At 35.5% G+C, this 17,304-nt stretch overlaps 1 protein-coding gene across 3 annotated transcripts in view; it reads right to left on the bottom strand.

The window, feature by feature from the left end:
* Nucleotides 1-6,793: 6,793 nt before the first annotated feature.
* The window catches only part of SLC4A10 (solute carrier family 4 member 10), a 229,346-nt gene continuing 218,835 nt past the window's right edge, over nucleotides 6,794-17,304 (bottom strand). For all 3 annotated transcript variants that reach the window (XM_062199976.1, XM_062199985.1, XM_062199980.1), the window contains 3 exons: nucleotides 16,864-16,931; nucleotides 13,616-13,732; nucleotides 6,794-6,860 (listed from right to left, as the gene is read on the bottom strand). In XM_062199976.1, coding sequence (XP_062055960.1) covers nucleotides 6,794-6,860; nucleotides 13,616-13,732; nucleotides 16,864-16,931 — 252 coding nt within the window. The remainder of the gene's footprint in view (nucleotides 6,861-13,615; nucleotides 13,733-16,863; nucleotides 16,932-17,304) is intronic.

Below are 17,304 nucleotides of genomic sequence, written 5' to 3'. Positions count from 1 at the left end.
ACTGTCTAATGCTGCCTGTCAAAAAAAAAAAAAAAAAAAGCAAATGAAATAGGAATTCTCCTTTTATCTTAATTAAAACCATATGCTGCATGCTATCAGATATTTTACATTATGAGATATTATATCAGATATTGCATATCAAGATATTATAAATAAGATCTAAGATGTTGTATAGTATTTATACAATATCAAAATTATACAAATTATCTTTTCTTTGGTTTCTAAACTTGCTAAATATTTTGTCTGGAACCCAAAATAATGAAAAATTCTAGCACACATTTTTCCTGCAATGTAGGTTACAAAGGGCAATGATGTGAATAAAGTCAGCATGGTTTTCATTTTACCTTCATGGGACAAGTTTATTCTCAAATAAGACTTTGAAATTAGGTAATTGGAAAAGGAAGAAACTTGGCAAATACATTAGCAATACTCTTAACCTGAGGGTAAATTTGAAACACATGGGAACTAGCCACACCAATAAGATGAGTTTGTAGCCACTGTGGGCATCGTGGATGGCCACAACTTCTTTCATAAGCAACCTGGCAGACCACACCAGTATCAGGGATACATGCAGCAAAACATGGGGAACACGGTTCACATCTCTTCTATGGATACAAGGTTTGCTTTTTAAGCCACTATCAAAAATTTTAGAAATTTCTCTTAAAATTATTTTTGAACAGTTTAGTTGGAGTCTTTGCTAAAAATGATTCTGTACTTTCATGCTTTCTTAAATAGTAGGCACAGAACGCAGTTCAACACATCCTTGATGACTCAGAGCCACCACTGAGGAGATCAGCAGACGGTATGTCATACTACCTTCTTATTCACAGGGGGTCATTATGACTGTCAGTTCCACCTCTCAGCAATTGCTTCTTTTGCTCTGCTGATGAGTGAATACTGATTTGTAAGTTACTGGATATCCTTTAATATTTAGGATTGGAAAAAAAAAACACCAACAACACAGGCATGACGTTTTTCAAAAATTAAGTAAATTTTGTTGTGCCAACTTTGTGAGTTATTTCAGAAGCATCCAAGAATTATTTTTACCTACAACCTGAGTAACATGGGGTATGTCTTTAGGATGTCTGAAGGATTAAAGATGGTTGAAACTAATGGACAAATGGGGATAGTAAAACTATTTATATCACCACCCAATGAACTCAGCATGGTGTTAATAAGACCAATGTTGTGCTCAGTAGGAATTTATCCTCTTTCTACATGTCATCCTTGTATGACAATATTCTTGGCATTCACAACCAAGAATTTGAGTAAAGTAATAATTTAAAAAATTCCCTTACTGCTACTTGAGAAGGGTATTTTTTGTTGTTGTTGCTTACTGATTTTATACTTCAACAAACGTAAAGTTCCTATTCTAACCATATAGACTTTCATCTGAACCACTCTCCACATTTGTCAAACTATTTTAAAAGTTGTGTGGGTGTCATGAGAAGTGTGACATGATATACCTAAGCTCCTTTTATCCAAAGTTATGGGATTTGAGACTCATGAAAAAAAGAAGTATTTCATTGAGTAGGTTTGGTTTCCGATGTTAATCACAGAAATGTAGATGATGAATAAAATGTAACATATCAAGAAGAAATGTTTATTACTCATCGTAACCAGATTCTGGTTATGGGAGCCCACTGAATACCCAGGTAAGGAAGAGGCTGGTCCCAGCAGGAGACACAGCGCACTGCAGCCCAGGACATGTGGAACGGGCTTGCATTCTTTCCACCTCTGTACCCTAGCGAGGAGCATTTCCTGAAGGGCTCTCAGTCTCTTTGAACTCCAGTGTCTTAATTTGAAAACAGGACAAGATACCTGATCACAGAACTGTTGCATAGTTGTGAAGATTTGCCTGTAGAAAACACCTGGCACCTTCTTTTCCCGTTTCCCCTCCTCCTGCCTTTATGGCTCCATGGACTGCACAGATTCTAGAATTAGGCTTCATGTCTTCAGGTGCTGGATATCTGCCTTTGTTCTGATACTGATATGTCAGTGAGAATCTTTTTTAAATCTTAGTTATTCTTAACAAATCAAGCAGCAACATCTTCTGATATATTTTACTTGATATTCTATCAACAGAATCTGCCCGGGTAAATAAGCAGGGCACAGAACTGGACCCCGGAGAGTCAGGAAGGAGGGCAGCTACCTCCAAGGAACATACCAACAAATGGGAGAAACGAGTAGTATGGCAGAAACCTATGACTACACTCACCAGAAGGCAAGAGGAACTAGACACAAAGCTAGATCCACAGGAAGGATAGAAGAGCTGCTTAAGGTGCAAGGGTGGGAAGTGGAAGGTGGTTTCTGGACTCTGATGACATCCAGATTGGTTGCATCACGTCCTACACTTCGAGCTTAGATTTACTTCAGTGTCTCAGGCTTACTATGCTCGCACTATGCTTTTCAAAGCATTTCCTTGGGGTTGGTGCTGCAGTGTAGCAGGTAAAGCCGCCGCCTGTAATGCCAGCTTTCCATACAGGTGCCAGTTTGAGTCCCAGGTGCTCCTCTTCCGATCCAGCTCTCTGCTATGGCCTGGGAAAACAGTGGAAGATGGCCCAAGTGCTTGGGCCCCTGCACCCACATGGGAGACCCAGAAGAAGCTCCTGGCTCCTGGCTTAGGATCAGTACAGCTCCAGCTGTTGTGGCCATTTGGGGAGTGAACCAGCGGATGGAAGACCTCTCTCTCTATCTCTCTGGCTCTACATCTCTCTGTAACTCTGTCTTTCAAATAAATAAAATAAATTGAAAAAAAAAATTTCCTCAAATACAACTATATTTGTGTGTGTGTGTGTCTATATATATACATATACATATATACATATGATCTTTATATAGAAGAATGATGTATGTAAATTATAATAAAGCTATTGTGACTGGAGTTACTTGTTAAGTATCCAGTATGTCCAAGCTTGTTTGATTTTAATCCCAATAGAAATTTCTAGATCACTCACAGGGAGTTGATTTGATTGCCTAAAAGTCTTCTGGAGGGCAGACTGTGAAGGCAATGATTCCACTCTCAACAGTATGTTCTCTTTTATGCTGCCAGACCAGTATTTTCAAAAAATCACATCTCTCCATTACTCAAAGTTCTTAATGGTTATAGTTCAAACATCTTAGTATAGAATTTAACATCTTTTATAATGTCTCCAACTTGTATTTGTACTTTTCTTACAAGTCTTCATCCTCCTCCTACACCCTACCATATTGGGTTCTTTGTCAGATTCCAAATACACCACATATGAACTCTGCCAGGCTCCAGCTATGCCACACACCTTTACTTTTTATGTTGTGTTTATGTCAGCACTGACATGGGGTTTAGAATCTTTGCAGTTCCTGCAATACATTTCCTTCCCCATTTATATCCTAATTCATGTTATCTCTTCTATGACATTTTCCATAAATTCTGCCCTACTCAAAATTTTATCCCTGAGTTACTCACCACTTTAATCATACCACCAGCTCAGTACAAATCACATTAGATTACAGCCGTATACTCACCCTGCCCTGGAAACAAGGATCATACTCCTGTTTTTAAAATTCCAGCACAGATGGTAGGACTCAACACACCAAGAAACCAAATTGGAGGGACAACTGTTTTCAGTTTGCCATGGCTTCCAATGGAAAACATCTAGATAACAGGTCTGAAAAGTCTTACCTTGATTATAAGGCTTCTGACTACAGCTAGCCTCTCAAAGTAGATACTTAGAGACTCATCACATTATGCAAATTATTCTCATGAAATTTCACATAATTGTAATCTTATTTAATTTCATTGTATGAATATATGAAATATTTATATTGAAAAACTTGGGGAACAATCTTGCAATTATAGTAAAACACAAGGTCACTTCAAAGAGTTCCTAGAAAATAGAATTAAAAGGTAAGTTTATCTGGGGGCAATTTTTTAAAATGTATGCATATGAGGGAGTCTTCAAAACTGCATGGAAAGTACATATAAACTTATATTTTAATTCCATTTCTCAATGAACCTTCTGGAGTACAATCATAGTCAAACACCCAAGAGTAAATAGGCTGAAGTTAAACTGAAACAATAGTAGGTCAGTGCAGATAGGAAACAGAATCAGTCACAATTAAATGAGCCAAGAAAAATCTTAAAATATCCAAGAATTGTGTTGAAATACAGGTTGCTTGTGAATCATTGGTTAAGTGTTTCTATCAAGAAAGGACTTAAAGTACACCCAAGACATATTCAGATAATATTAAGAAAAAAGTTTCCCAATGTTGTAGGCTGTTAAATAGTAGTAATTACAAAGTAAACTCCCTGGTCAAGAGAAAAATAGTAACCAGTAGGTTAGAGTTCTGAATACTACTATCTCTACAAGACATTGCCAATGGCTACAAAAAAATAATGGTCCCATCTCACTGTTGTAGCAAACAAAAAGGAGACAAATTTTAGGAAATGCTTTCCTCATGGTTAAAAATAGAAGACTAAAGAGTTCTAATAATGAAGAATCCTCATATTGACCTTGGAACTTTTTACTATCACTGTAGAGTGTCATATGCACCCAAAACAATATTCTCTGGAAAAACAAGGAAATACATCCTTATCTAGTTCTCATAATTTTCTGTTCATTAACTTCACATTGTTTTAATACCCATGAAATGTCTATATCATCATTTTTTTAAACTGTGGAAGTGTCTAAATTTAAATATTTCAGGAAGTCAAAATGTCCTACACCGATATACTGATCAACATATAGGAAAAACAAAAACAAGACACATTGCATCACAATTTAAAATGTACAAGGAAATTAGTTATGATAAATATTTATTTTCACATAACATTTCTTAGTTGTGAAAAACACAATATCCTAGTCACATTTACACATTACTTAAACTTTGCAATAAATTACATTCAAAATATTCAGTAATTTTGAACAGAATCTGAAATTAGGAGTAAATATATAACACTAATTTTTTCTTATATTTTATATGATTTCAAAATATTAGGATTAACATTGGGATAGCATTAAAATTCACACAAGAACAAAATGACTATAAAAATACTCAGAAATATGGAATTTCATTAGATAGATATGATTGCTTATTCAAATAGGTGATCACGTGAAAAATCTCAATTCGGCGTGGTCATTTTAACAGAAGTTATTAATATATTAAAACACTAGGAGAATGCTTTGGGGACTGACTGGCTAAATCATAAAACAAGGGAAATGTTTACAATGTAGTATCTATATTCTGAAATTCACAAAGGCAACATATTTGGAACAGAAAGTTTCTGTATTTTTCTTCAGCATTTACAAATACAAACTTTTTAAATGGCAAATTCTCCTTGCCACAATTTTTAGATTCACATTCTATCAAAAAAATGGCTCCTTAAAGGATTGTGAGAGCAATTTTTCAGAAGATATCAAAATGTTGAACCTAATGAAGGCTTTCTTGGTTTATTTTCCACATTACTTTAATCACAATGATAATTTTTTTTTCACTTTTCATGTGCACTTCTACACAGAATACATAATGAACAGTTTGTAAAAGCCACAGGGCTCTGAATTATTGTGATGTTGGACACTGAGTATCATAAGGCTGATGACCACTGATCAAGGAACCAAGAGCACTATGAGATTTAGTCCTTATTAACTTAGTCTAAAATGAAATAAAATATCATATTTTTAATAATGCTCAAAATTCTTAACTTTGCTTCCTCTTATATAAGCTGAGTAAAGATGGATTATTTCATATGTATTGAAATATCTACAGAGCCTTCTCAAATAGAATCTTAAATTTCCATTTAAAAGATTGTTTTTCCACAGCATGCATTTAATTAAAAAGTGGAAAAAGATCTTTGAAAGAAAAAAATTACAATTGGAAACCTGTTTGTTTAACATTAGAACATGATTTGGGACCAGTATCAAGCAGTATAGTATATGACCATTAGCAGCAGAACAACTGTACAGAGGTGGAATTTCATGTACAACAATTCACCATGTGGTATTCCATGAGTATGTATGGAATAGGTTTATTTAAGGAACATCTATTGTCAATGGGAGGGAAATTTAGCATCATGTATCTGATAAAGGTTTACATTGAAAATTCCAAAAAATGTTTACAAAGTTTTTCTAAAGCATCTCCTAGAAGCCTAATATTTGTTCACGTACTCATGACTTGAATTTTCAGCAAATATTTCTTGACTCTTTATATCAGTGTCTGATTCTCTTTAACAGGTTGTGAACAGGTTTCTACATATTTTTTCAAATGACTCTAAGTTTCAGTTCCATATAAATTCTTAAGTATTAAATGTATCATATTAAATCAAGGAAATGCATAAATACAATTTTTAAAAAAATGCTTTCAAACTACCTTTTTGATTTGGGTCTTCTGAAATAAGTAACTAATTCTAAGCTAGAAAAAAATAAAAAGAATTAAGACTCCATTTCAAAATTCTTCTGAATGAAATTATCAGGCATCTTCAGGTCACTAAAGTAGGAAAATACAAACTAGGTAAATATGACTTATCTCTTTAAGAAAGCTACTGCTCTCATAAAGCTTACAATGAGAATCCAGTGTTTACAAATGTCTAACATACAGCAAAGAACACAAAGATTCTTGCATTAGCTATTGTATCTGTTCACAACAGTGTCTCACTGCTCAGAAGCTTAAACACAAAAATGAAACAAGTATTGCACTACTTACAGTATGGAGGTGGATTTGGGATGAGAGACAGAATTTACAATACATGATCAAAGTAGATGTATTAATAATTGTGACACTCTTCTCATATTTATGTAAAAAATAAATTGAAGATCAGTCATAGACAAGTCTCCCTGTCAACACCTTTCCCTGAGTCAGCTTTCTTCTCATTTCGGCTTTCGGTGCTATAGGGGGAAGAAGAAGAAATTTATTACTGCAACCCAACCTGGCTACCATGAGCTCTGCTCGCTCAGACACTAGACCCATCAACCCCAAAGCATCACAAGAGCCCTTAGGCATTGCTCTCTCATGCTGCGAAGCATAGATAGATAGCAACAATTAAAATTCTCCGCACTCAGTGAGATACAAACCAAGAACTGCAGAGAGGGGGAAATTAAAAAACACGCTAGAAAACAAAAACCAGACATCTTAAAAACAATTCTAAAAGCATGCAAGATTAATACCATGGTGCTCATTTGGGCAAATGAATCATTGATGATTGCTGAAAATGACAGTCATGCCCCAATCTTAAGACAGTGCCAACATTAGCAAATGACACAAACAAGATGTCACAGTAGGTATTTCCGGGCTCTGCTACAAGTGGCTTATCCCTTGTGCATGGACTGCATCTTGGTCTTTGGGGTGAAGGCAGTGTGTTACACAGGTAAGAGAGGTACATCTTTCCTGGTTTGGAGGATCGGTCACCCAGCACACTTCTCTCCAGATACCTGTGCTAGCTCTGCACACAAACTCCCACGCTGGAAATCAGAGGAATGATGCTTTAAAATCTCATTTCTTGTAGAATAAGCTCATTCCCAAAAGGCTACTGTTTAATCACATCTTACAACCAATTTTACCAACGGGCAAGCTGGTTATAGGACTTGACCACTTTTGTCTTTTTCAATATTTTTCCAATCAATGCATACTTTATCTACTCGCACACTGACATTTTTCTTGGGAAATTATAATGTGCTCACATGCATGAAGCTCATCCCAAGAGTGTATACTTCCAGAGTCGCTCACTCCTCAGCTACTTCTAGCATGTGACAAAGCCTTCTACATCTGAGGCTTCCCTGTGACCCTCCTGGCTGCTTGACACCAAGGCCAACTCATACTCTGAGGCCTTGAGCTACAAGAATCCTCACATTTTTACTGCTAACATCAGCCCTCCATATAATGTATGAGATAACTGATGATGGGGACAATCTCGGTTTTATAACTTTTCTCTAAGTAATAAAGTAGTGAAACTTCATTTTTCTATGGAGCTTCCTTCTTAGTGGTCAATAACTCAGAAACATTCTATGAGTGTGTTTTTTAAATTGTTTTTCCTCCAATTCAAGCTAGAAACAGCCCTTCTCAGTTGTCACCACCACCCGGCACCATCAGGTAAGAAGTGCCGGAGCTTCTGCCATCTATGGCACGCTGCCAGTGCTGAGAGCTGGTGTGAGCAAGTGTCTACGGCACCCGGGTTTATGCCTGCCACACTTCTCAGCACATACTCCTTACAGGTCAGAGCAAAGCAACTTTTTTCCCTTTTCTTTTCTCCTTCCATGAGAAGAGATGACAGTGTGCACATGATGTGTTGAGAGCCTTAACTCTGTATTTTTAACTCCTCTATCTGTAAGACTCACTTTCTTCTTTAAGCTCCATTTATGTGACAAATAACTGCTATCCTGCTTTGCACATTAACTTTTTCTTGCACTTTACCTGGCTGCCAGTCTCTGACAAACAAAGCCCATGAAAGATGGCAGCACAGGGCAGTGGAGGGAGTTCTGGGCTTGGAGTTGGATGTTCTGGGTTAGTTTCCAGCAACTAAAAGTGAGCTGTATGACTTCAACTAATTACTTAATTTCTCTGAGACTTGGTTTATTCAGCTGCAAAATTAGTTTTGTACTTGACAGCCCCTGAGTCCTCTTGTAGCTCAAATTACAGAATTCTGAGGCCAGTATTCTCAACTCCTATAAGTGATTTTGAAAGACAGACTAACAGATCCACCTATAAGAGATTGTGGAGACAGAGACATATGGATCGCTATTGAACCAAAATTCTTATGTGCACAATACTTTGAAACAAAGGAGATGTTCCAAAAGCTTTTGATGAGTAAGTATTTTCTTGGCACCAAGCCAAGAAAAAAGTAATTCAGAATATCAACTTGACCCACAGATTTATTTTCTTCTGACACCCTGCCTTGGTTATATTAGTTGTATATCATAACCAAGAAACAGGATGAGTTTTTTCCCCTCTGAATAAAAAAATGATTTTGGTATTATTATATTTCAGTAAACTATCAAACAGAAACTTTATAACCAGATAAAGACCTCTCTAAAAAATATTCTCAATATGAATCTTTTCCCTGTGTGACTATTGCTGTCTGGATTCCTTATTATATTCATTTTTCTAAGTTCCAATCAATTTTAAGCTTTCATTTTAACAAACAAAAGAAGCTTCAATAGTTGTAGAAAATTCATATTACCTCTTTAATTTGATATATAAAAATTGTAGGGTACTTTTGGGCTGTGGCGTAGTGGGAAAAGCTGTTGCCTGTGGTTCCGAGCATCCCATATGGTTGCTGGTTCATGTCCCGGCTGCTACACTTCCAGTCTAGCTCCCTATTAATACATCTGGGAAAGCAGCAGCAGGTGGCCCAAGTCCCTGGGCCTCTGCACCCATGTGGCAGATGAGGAGGAATCTTCTGGTTCCTGGCTGTGGCCATCTGGGGAATGAACCAATGGATGGAAGATTTCTCTCTCTCCCTCCCTCTCTGTAACTCTGACTTTCAAATACATAACTAAATCTTTTTTAAAAATAAAGGTACCATGTAATGTCTCAATACATGTATACAATTACAGTGTTTAATTCAGGGTAAATATCATCTCCTCAAACATTTATCATATAGTTTTAGCTAAAATATTCATTGAAAATCCTCTTTTATAGTATATATTTGTTATCTATAGTCACTCGACTGTGCAATAAAACACCAGAAATTCTTTCTCTATCTAACTTAAACTTACTATCCATTAATCAATCTTTCCTCCTCCCCACCTATGTCTCAAGTTTCTGATAACCACTTCATTCAATTGTCAATTTTAAGAGATCAATCTTTTCAGAGTGAGATCATGTAGAACTTGTCATTCCCTGACTGCCTAATATCACTTAACATAATGACTTCCATGTTGTCATGAATGACAGAATTTCATCCTTTTTATAATTGAATAATGCTCCATATATATCTCACATTTTTGCTACCTATTCATCAATTGATAAGTACCTAGGTTATTTCTATTTCCTGGCTATTGTGAATAGTGCTACAATAAACATAGGAATACAGATGTCTCTTGACAGATTAGTTTCATACACTTTGGATATACACCCAGGAATGGGGTTGCTGGATGATATTGTACTTCCATTTCCAATTTTTGAGAAACATCTCACACCTTTTTCTACAATAGCTTTCCATTCAATTTTTCTGTAAGCTTTTTGAGGTCCCCTCATACATATAATGTATCTGTAATCCCATGGTAATGAACAGATATTGCATATCTATTTACAAAACAATTACAGTGCAAAGACCAGGAGGGCAAGATGAGTAAGACTATCTCTGACCTCAAGGAGTTACAATTTAAAATATGAAGAAGTAACATTTCAAGAGAAGGAAAAAGTGACCTGATGGTGTCATGCTGCTGAGAAATCTGGGAGAATTTTATCTTTCACTGGCAATAAAATGGTTATTATAAACAATATTTAGCAAGCAGTCATGAGAGGCCCAGCCCTGGGAAATCAGCGTAAATAAGAATTCATGATAGAAGGAAATGGTGAGGAGTGCAGAGGGGAGTAAGGAAGGTGTTTCCAGAGCCTTGTCTCTGCCACCAAGGCAAAACCAAGTGCTGTTGTAGTGTTGACTGCTCCTTCCCAAGAAACTTTGATTGTAGATGTTGGTTTTATAAAACATAGCAGCTGCTCACCTTTTCTGATGCAATGAAGATTTTAATGAGACCTATTCCCACCAATCCATTCCATAAGCTGTGGAAGAGCTTGTCACATGGATGTATAGCATGGTTAAATAAGACTGAAACTAAACATCCTATACATGTGGTAGAATTTACAGTTAGTTCTTAGATACTACATTCATTTAATCTAGAAAAATTATTTTTAGCAACCAAAAGTGAATGAAATCATTGAAAAACATACTGCTATGCTAAGCATCACTAAGAAGATATCTAGGCTTCTCTGGGGCAAGTAGCAAAGTTGGAAAATAACCAGGGGAGTAGTATAAAAGCTACATGGAATCAGTTTTGGTCTCAGGAGACATGCACCCTGGTGACCAAGTCTTTATTCCTATTTTTGCAACTAGATACTCTAGCAGGTAATAACTTTTGACAATTTCTGGTCATCATGCTTCAAAACCTTCCAAGATTCTGAAAGAAACCAATCGATTTGGAAAAGTATTGCTGTTACGAATGTCGGTTGCCTTAGGATCTTTGGAACCCATATTCTTTTTGTCACTGTTATGAGAATGAAACACATTAACCACAAACCAAGTGATGTTTTTCACATGGAAAACTATAGTTTTTTTTTTTTCATATAAAAAGGTAAAGAAAGCTAGATGAACTTTCATTCTACAATCATTTGAATTTCATGTCATTAAGAAAAATATATTGTCCAAAGAACAAGAAACAAGTGGCTATATCAAAAGATAAGGGATGATTTATCTAAAATATGCTTAACATGTATTACATTGTTCATTAGAATCAATTTACTGTTTGAAGAAACCTAGACATGCATTCTTAAAATAACTAGCTTTTTCTGATGAACAGCATCACTTGACTTTATTATTTACTTTAATGGATATCATGTCATAGCAACTTTTGTTTAACCAAAGAAAGAGGAAAAATTTGGAGCATGGATACTTATATTATAGAAGGAAAATAATCTATAATTTAATTATCTCAAATTCTCTATGTATTTCTTATAGCTGGCATTTTGTTTTAAGTACATCAAATTGGATTTTACAATTTTTAAAATTCAGAGAAATGGCCTATTATTAATATGAAAAGGTCTACAAGCACACATTTCAATGGGCTTGAGAAACTACCCTTCTTACAACTCTGATTTTCTTCTAAGAGTGCTAGCAAAACATAGAACTACTCTGAGGATGACTTTCACACTACGAGAGGAACTTTTGGGAAAGGAAGCTAAAGCAAGTTTGGAATAAAATATTGCTTCTGTTTGAACCAAGAGAAGAAATACATGAAAGTCTTAAAGGCCCTGTTAAAAGATAGAAAATATCAACTAAGCATCTTAGAGAGAGCCTATTAGTAACTTATGAGGGTAATTCAAAAAAGATCATGGAAAATGGAATAATTTAGGTACAGAATATTGAATGCTTTGAAACATATTCAGGAGTTTTCATAATATATATTTTCCATTAATTTTTGAAGACCTCTCACATATTACCCTCCTTTGGATTAAGTTTGGGAGGAAGAGAGAGAAAGAGAGAAAAGGAGAGAGAAATAGACAACACCTCAGGTCTTGGGTGAAGACTCTGCACATCCACTATTTGTCTTGTTTACACTGTTTAGTATAGAGATGACACTGAAGCAGTAGCATGCCATTTTGGGGTGACAAAAAACAGAAATAAGATACTTTTCAAGTCTAATGTAGCCTTTTTCTGTAGCCCATTTCCAATTATGTCTCATGAAGCTAGACAAAGCTTGCAGGTTTGGATGCATGATGGTGCATAAATTGACCAGCTTGCAATTTCTTAATTAAAGGGAAAAATTTTACCTTCCCAATCTGCTAATTTGATGCCATTATTAAATATATTTCTGTGAAATTTGTTGATTTATATATGATGCATTTGTATAAGTTGTAGAGGGATAAATGTACTCAGGTTTCAGATCCACATAAATAGCTGAGTAATTCTAAACATACAATAAAACTCAGTCTGATATTGGATCTGTGCCCAAGTCTCTCCATGCCTTTTGCCTCCCCAAAACTCACATAGAGGACAGAGGCTGACTAAGTTTCTAAAATACACCATTTAACATAAGAAAATGCAACCAAGAAATAGATTTGAGGGAGAGGGTCTTACCTTTGGGGAAGCAGCTTCTAGAGTGATTAGGAAGGGGAGCTTATGGCAAAAATGTAATATAAAAATTAAGTAGAAAAAGTTAATTTAAGGTTATGAAAATAAAGGAACTTAATAACTACAGTAAATACTGTTCCAAATCCTCTAACAAGAAGAGATTTTAGCATAACAAGAATTCCTTTTTCTTCGGATCACCATCTAAGACTAATAGTTTGAATTTTTGCTTATAAGTTCTGGAAAATTCAGTTGGAAATTCCATGATGACTCTTGATATTTAAGGATACACTTTCCCCCTCATGCATTTAAAACTACAGGGGTTGTTTACATGTTTGCATTTGGATAAGTAAGGATAGCCAACTTTCAGGATGCTGAAAGTATTGGGGTAATGATGTTGGTAGGGAAGATCTTCAGTCACTTGGAATAGGGGGCTAGAAATACACTAAAAATGAAATCAGCATTGCATGTGCCATGTTGGTTTGAAAAAGGGAAATGAGGCAGTGTGAAATGTGGACAGACATCTAAGGGGATTCTGGGCAGTGGATGAAGAGAGAATACAATACAACCATACTGCAAAAAAATAGGCCAAAATGAACATTCAAAAATGTCATGCATTGGACTCATCTATAGCACCATTTCCCCCACTGTGATAGTTTTGGAGTGACTTTGTAATTTGAAAGGGAGATGTTGAAAAACATATCAATATTTGTCATACTTATTTTACACTTTCAAAAAGAAGTGTTCTGAAGTATTTTGGATTTGAATTTTAAAGAAACCAATATTATTCATTTCTAATGGATTTGGTTATAAAATGACTGAAATGAATATAAATTCTCATGATTTTAATATTCAAACCTTTTAGAAGGAAAGCTTGACTCCTTATCTTTGGAGTTATCAGCAGTAATCAGAAGGTTCCTCCACAAGGCTGTCTTTGACATTTCATCAGAAATATTGATCACAGCTGGGTCATCTCTAAACAGAAATTTACCCAAAATGAAACAATAAGTATTAAAGAAGTAACTAACTGTAGGTATTCAATATAGAAACTAACTGTAAGGCCATATTACTATATAAAGTACTTTTTCCCAAAATTTTTATTGTGGTACAATGCACATAAAATTTACCACCTCCACCATTTTTAAATGTGCAGGTCAGTGTTATTAAATATATTCATAATGTGCAATCACCAGCATTATTCACCCTGTAAAACTGAAACTCTGTACCCATTAAAAAATAACTGCCCATGTCCCTTTTCCCCAGCCCCTGACAACAGCATTTTCCCAAGTCTCTATGATGTTGACAATTCTGAGTGCTTCTTGTAAATGAAGTCTTAAAGTATTCATCTTTTTGACTGGCCTGCACTCTTAAGTTCTTGTCTTTTGTAGCCTATCTCCAGAATTTCCTCCCTTTTAAGGCTGGATAATGTTCCACTGTGTGTGTGTGTAACATTTTGTTTATTATAAAGCATTTTATGCAATTAAAATTTAGAAGTATTGAGTGGTTCTCTATTTTTAAAATCGATGAGAGTTAAATTCTAAAAAAAAGATTCTAGTTGCATAGATATTGGTTTGGGTTGTAATTTTCTGAATTCATTCCAAATTACAGAAAATAATAGATGTCCACTATTTGGGCCTTTGTCCCTCACAGTCTCAGCACTTCTCTCTTCTGCTCAGACACTGCTGCAGCTCCCACTCAGAGTAAGAGCTAAGTCCTTAGAACAGCCAGTAAGGCTTTGTCCTATCTCACTCTGACTTTGCCCTTCTGTCACTGTGTCCCTTACCACTCCTTCCTGCCACAGTGCAATGGCCTCCTAACTGTTCTGGGATCCTGCAGACTTGTGGCTGCCTCAGGACCCTGTCCTTATCCTTGTTCTTCCCTCTGCTGAAATACTGTCTTATATCATTTATTCATTTGTTTATGTTCTGTCCCCCCTCTATTCAACTGGAATATGAGTTTCATGGGGATAAAGATTCTTGAGCATTTGTTCACCGCTGTTTCTCCAAGAGCTATACAGAGTTGGCCACTTGCTACTCAGTTAACAAATATTTATGGAATAAATGAATGCACACTGTATATTTGAGAGACGTTTTTCTAAACAGCTAGGGGGACCTACAATATTAGGGTTATACTATGTCAAGTGGGTTTTTTTCCTACATTTTAAAATGTCACCAATTATAGATAACATTCAGGAGTCTAATCACATTCCCAGGGCTTTAGAAACACTACCAAAGAGCAAGAGCAATAAATCACAGGCCAAGTAAAAGAAAGGTTCAGTAAGAAAGAACATAGCCATGTTTTTACTACATACATGCAGGTAAGATGAAGAATGGGATGGGAGAGGGAGTGGGAGATGCAATGGTTGCAGGTGGGAGGGAGGATATGGGGGAAAAGCCACTATAATTCAAAAGTTGTACTTTGGAAATTTATATTCATTAAATAAAAGTTGAAAAAAAAAAGTCATGGTCTTTAGAGATCAGACGCTGAGTCCACTTGACCCTCATGGTGGTTGTTCACAGTGGGTAACAATACCAACTTTTAAGAAAACCTTGGGTCTCATTCCCTAGCCCATTTTGGAAACATATTCTTTGCTTTCTATAATTTCTCCAAACCTCATTCTGCCTAGAAAGATACTCAAAACATGAGATCAACAAACTTCCAAAAAAGCAAAATGTGGGATACATGCTTTTCATAGTATGTGACAATCTCGTGAGAAGAGTTTAGAACATGCTGAATTAAACAAAATTAAACTTTTGAAAAGAATTTAACACTACTTAGATTGTTTTACCTACCAGTGTACATTGTGCCTCTCCAAACTAGAATGCATGATGGAATATTTTACAAACTAATTTAACTACAAAGCCCTTTTGAGAGTGTGTCCTCATGAGAGTGGGTTTCTACAGAACGCACTTGGGAATATACTGATTCAAAAGAACAATTAACAGTATTCTAAAATTTAAATGTTGTAAAACAGAAAACAGAAAAAAAGAATGAAAACGCCTGCTATTCTTATGCTCATCCTTAAGTGATGGAAAATTATGTTTCCATAACTTCTAGGGAATGGGATTTGGAGTAAGATTCTGAGGATCAAGCATATCCTCTTCTTCTTTTTTTTAGCATATCACAAATTCTCTCCTCAGAGAAAGCTCTGCTTTTCTACTGATATAACCTTTATTTGTCTTTAAGCACTTTGAAACCATAAAATTGGGTCCTAAATCAGTTTCATGGAGATAAACAAACAAACAAACAATGCAATTGTATAAGAAAATGATTTAAACTAAACTAAATCTAGATAGTGACACAGAGAGAGTGTTTTGGATACATATAATGATATTTCAAAGAGTTTTTTTTAAAAGTAGAATAAAAATTAGTTTATTTTCATGTAAAATATTTGAAATCCATGCGTATTTTTCATAATACTCGTTTCCAATGTACTTTTTTGAAGACCTCTCTGTGCATGGGTTTCAAATTTTTTGCAGCCAAATAGCTTATATTTAAGTTCCATTTTTGAAGTACTCTCATAGATGAAATTTTCTTTTTATTACAACTTATAGGCGTTTGCTTTCTCTTGCCATGTCTTTGTGTCTAAGGATGATCAGTATATTCTGGCAAACTCTATAATTATATCCTACAATGACTAATGTGAATGAATCCTTCAACTCAAGAAATAGATTATCTCGTTGAAAGTACCTTTTTAGGGGAAAACTTCAAGTGGAAACATTTATCTGCGAGCAACTTAGTGATACCCCAGTTCATTTATACCAAGTCATATGAATCTTGACTTTCTTTAGGTACTGCCTTTTAAGAATATAAACAGTATCTTTGAAAATCATTAAAAATATGAGCAGAAAACACTTCAGACAATAGCTCCCTGCAGTGCTTCACTCACCCTGGCTCAGCTACTTAGGCCGCATAACTGCATAACTGTAACTGGCAGAACTTAGCACTGAGACTTGAGTGATCCAGTTCCTAGTCCCAGCTGTTTCTATGCCAACAAAACGTCAACCAACATGTAAGGGGATCCACACTGCATGACATTTCTAAATACAGTAAATATCAACACATTTCATCACTTAACTTGGTACTTTATTAAATGTATATCTTACCTGTAGTGCCCTTCCAGTGGGAGCTGCACTGTGCCCTCATCTTCCATGGCCAGCATACTTTGTTCTTCCTGGAAACATAAATGTAAAGTACAGAAAGTGAACCTGATGAGTCTCTATTTTACATTAAAGAAGAAACACAGATTAATGTTTCATTATCTCATTAACCCTAGGACCTTCCACTTTGTTTGCGTTTATTAATGTTAGCACGGGTCCTTTCAAGAAAGCATCAGCTACCAAGAATGTAAGTAATTAATGACAGTCTCATAACACAAAGTAATTTAAATGCTAACAACAATTTCCTGCATGTCACCCAATATAAAACATGGTTAATTTCAAGCAGATTAAAAAAAAAAACTCATTCTAAATTTTACAAGAACAAATGTATGGGTAATATAATCAGCTTTGTTGTTATAAAGTTGAAATTACATTCCCAGAATGTTT

This window comes from Lepus europaeus, chromosome 1, assembly GCF_033115175.1.
Source record: "Lepus europaeus isolate LE1 chromosome 1, mLepTim1.pri, whole genome shotgun sequence".
NCBI lineage: Eukaryota > Metazoa > Chordata > Mammalia > Lagomorpha > Leporidae > Lepus > Lepus europaeus.
Note: the sequence above shows the minus strand (reverse complement) of the source record. Positions and strands in the feature narration are given on the sequence as shown.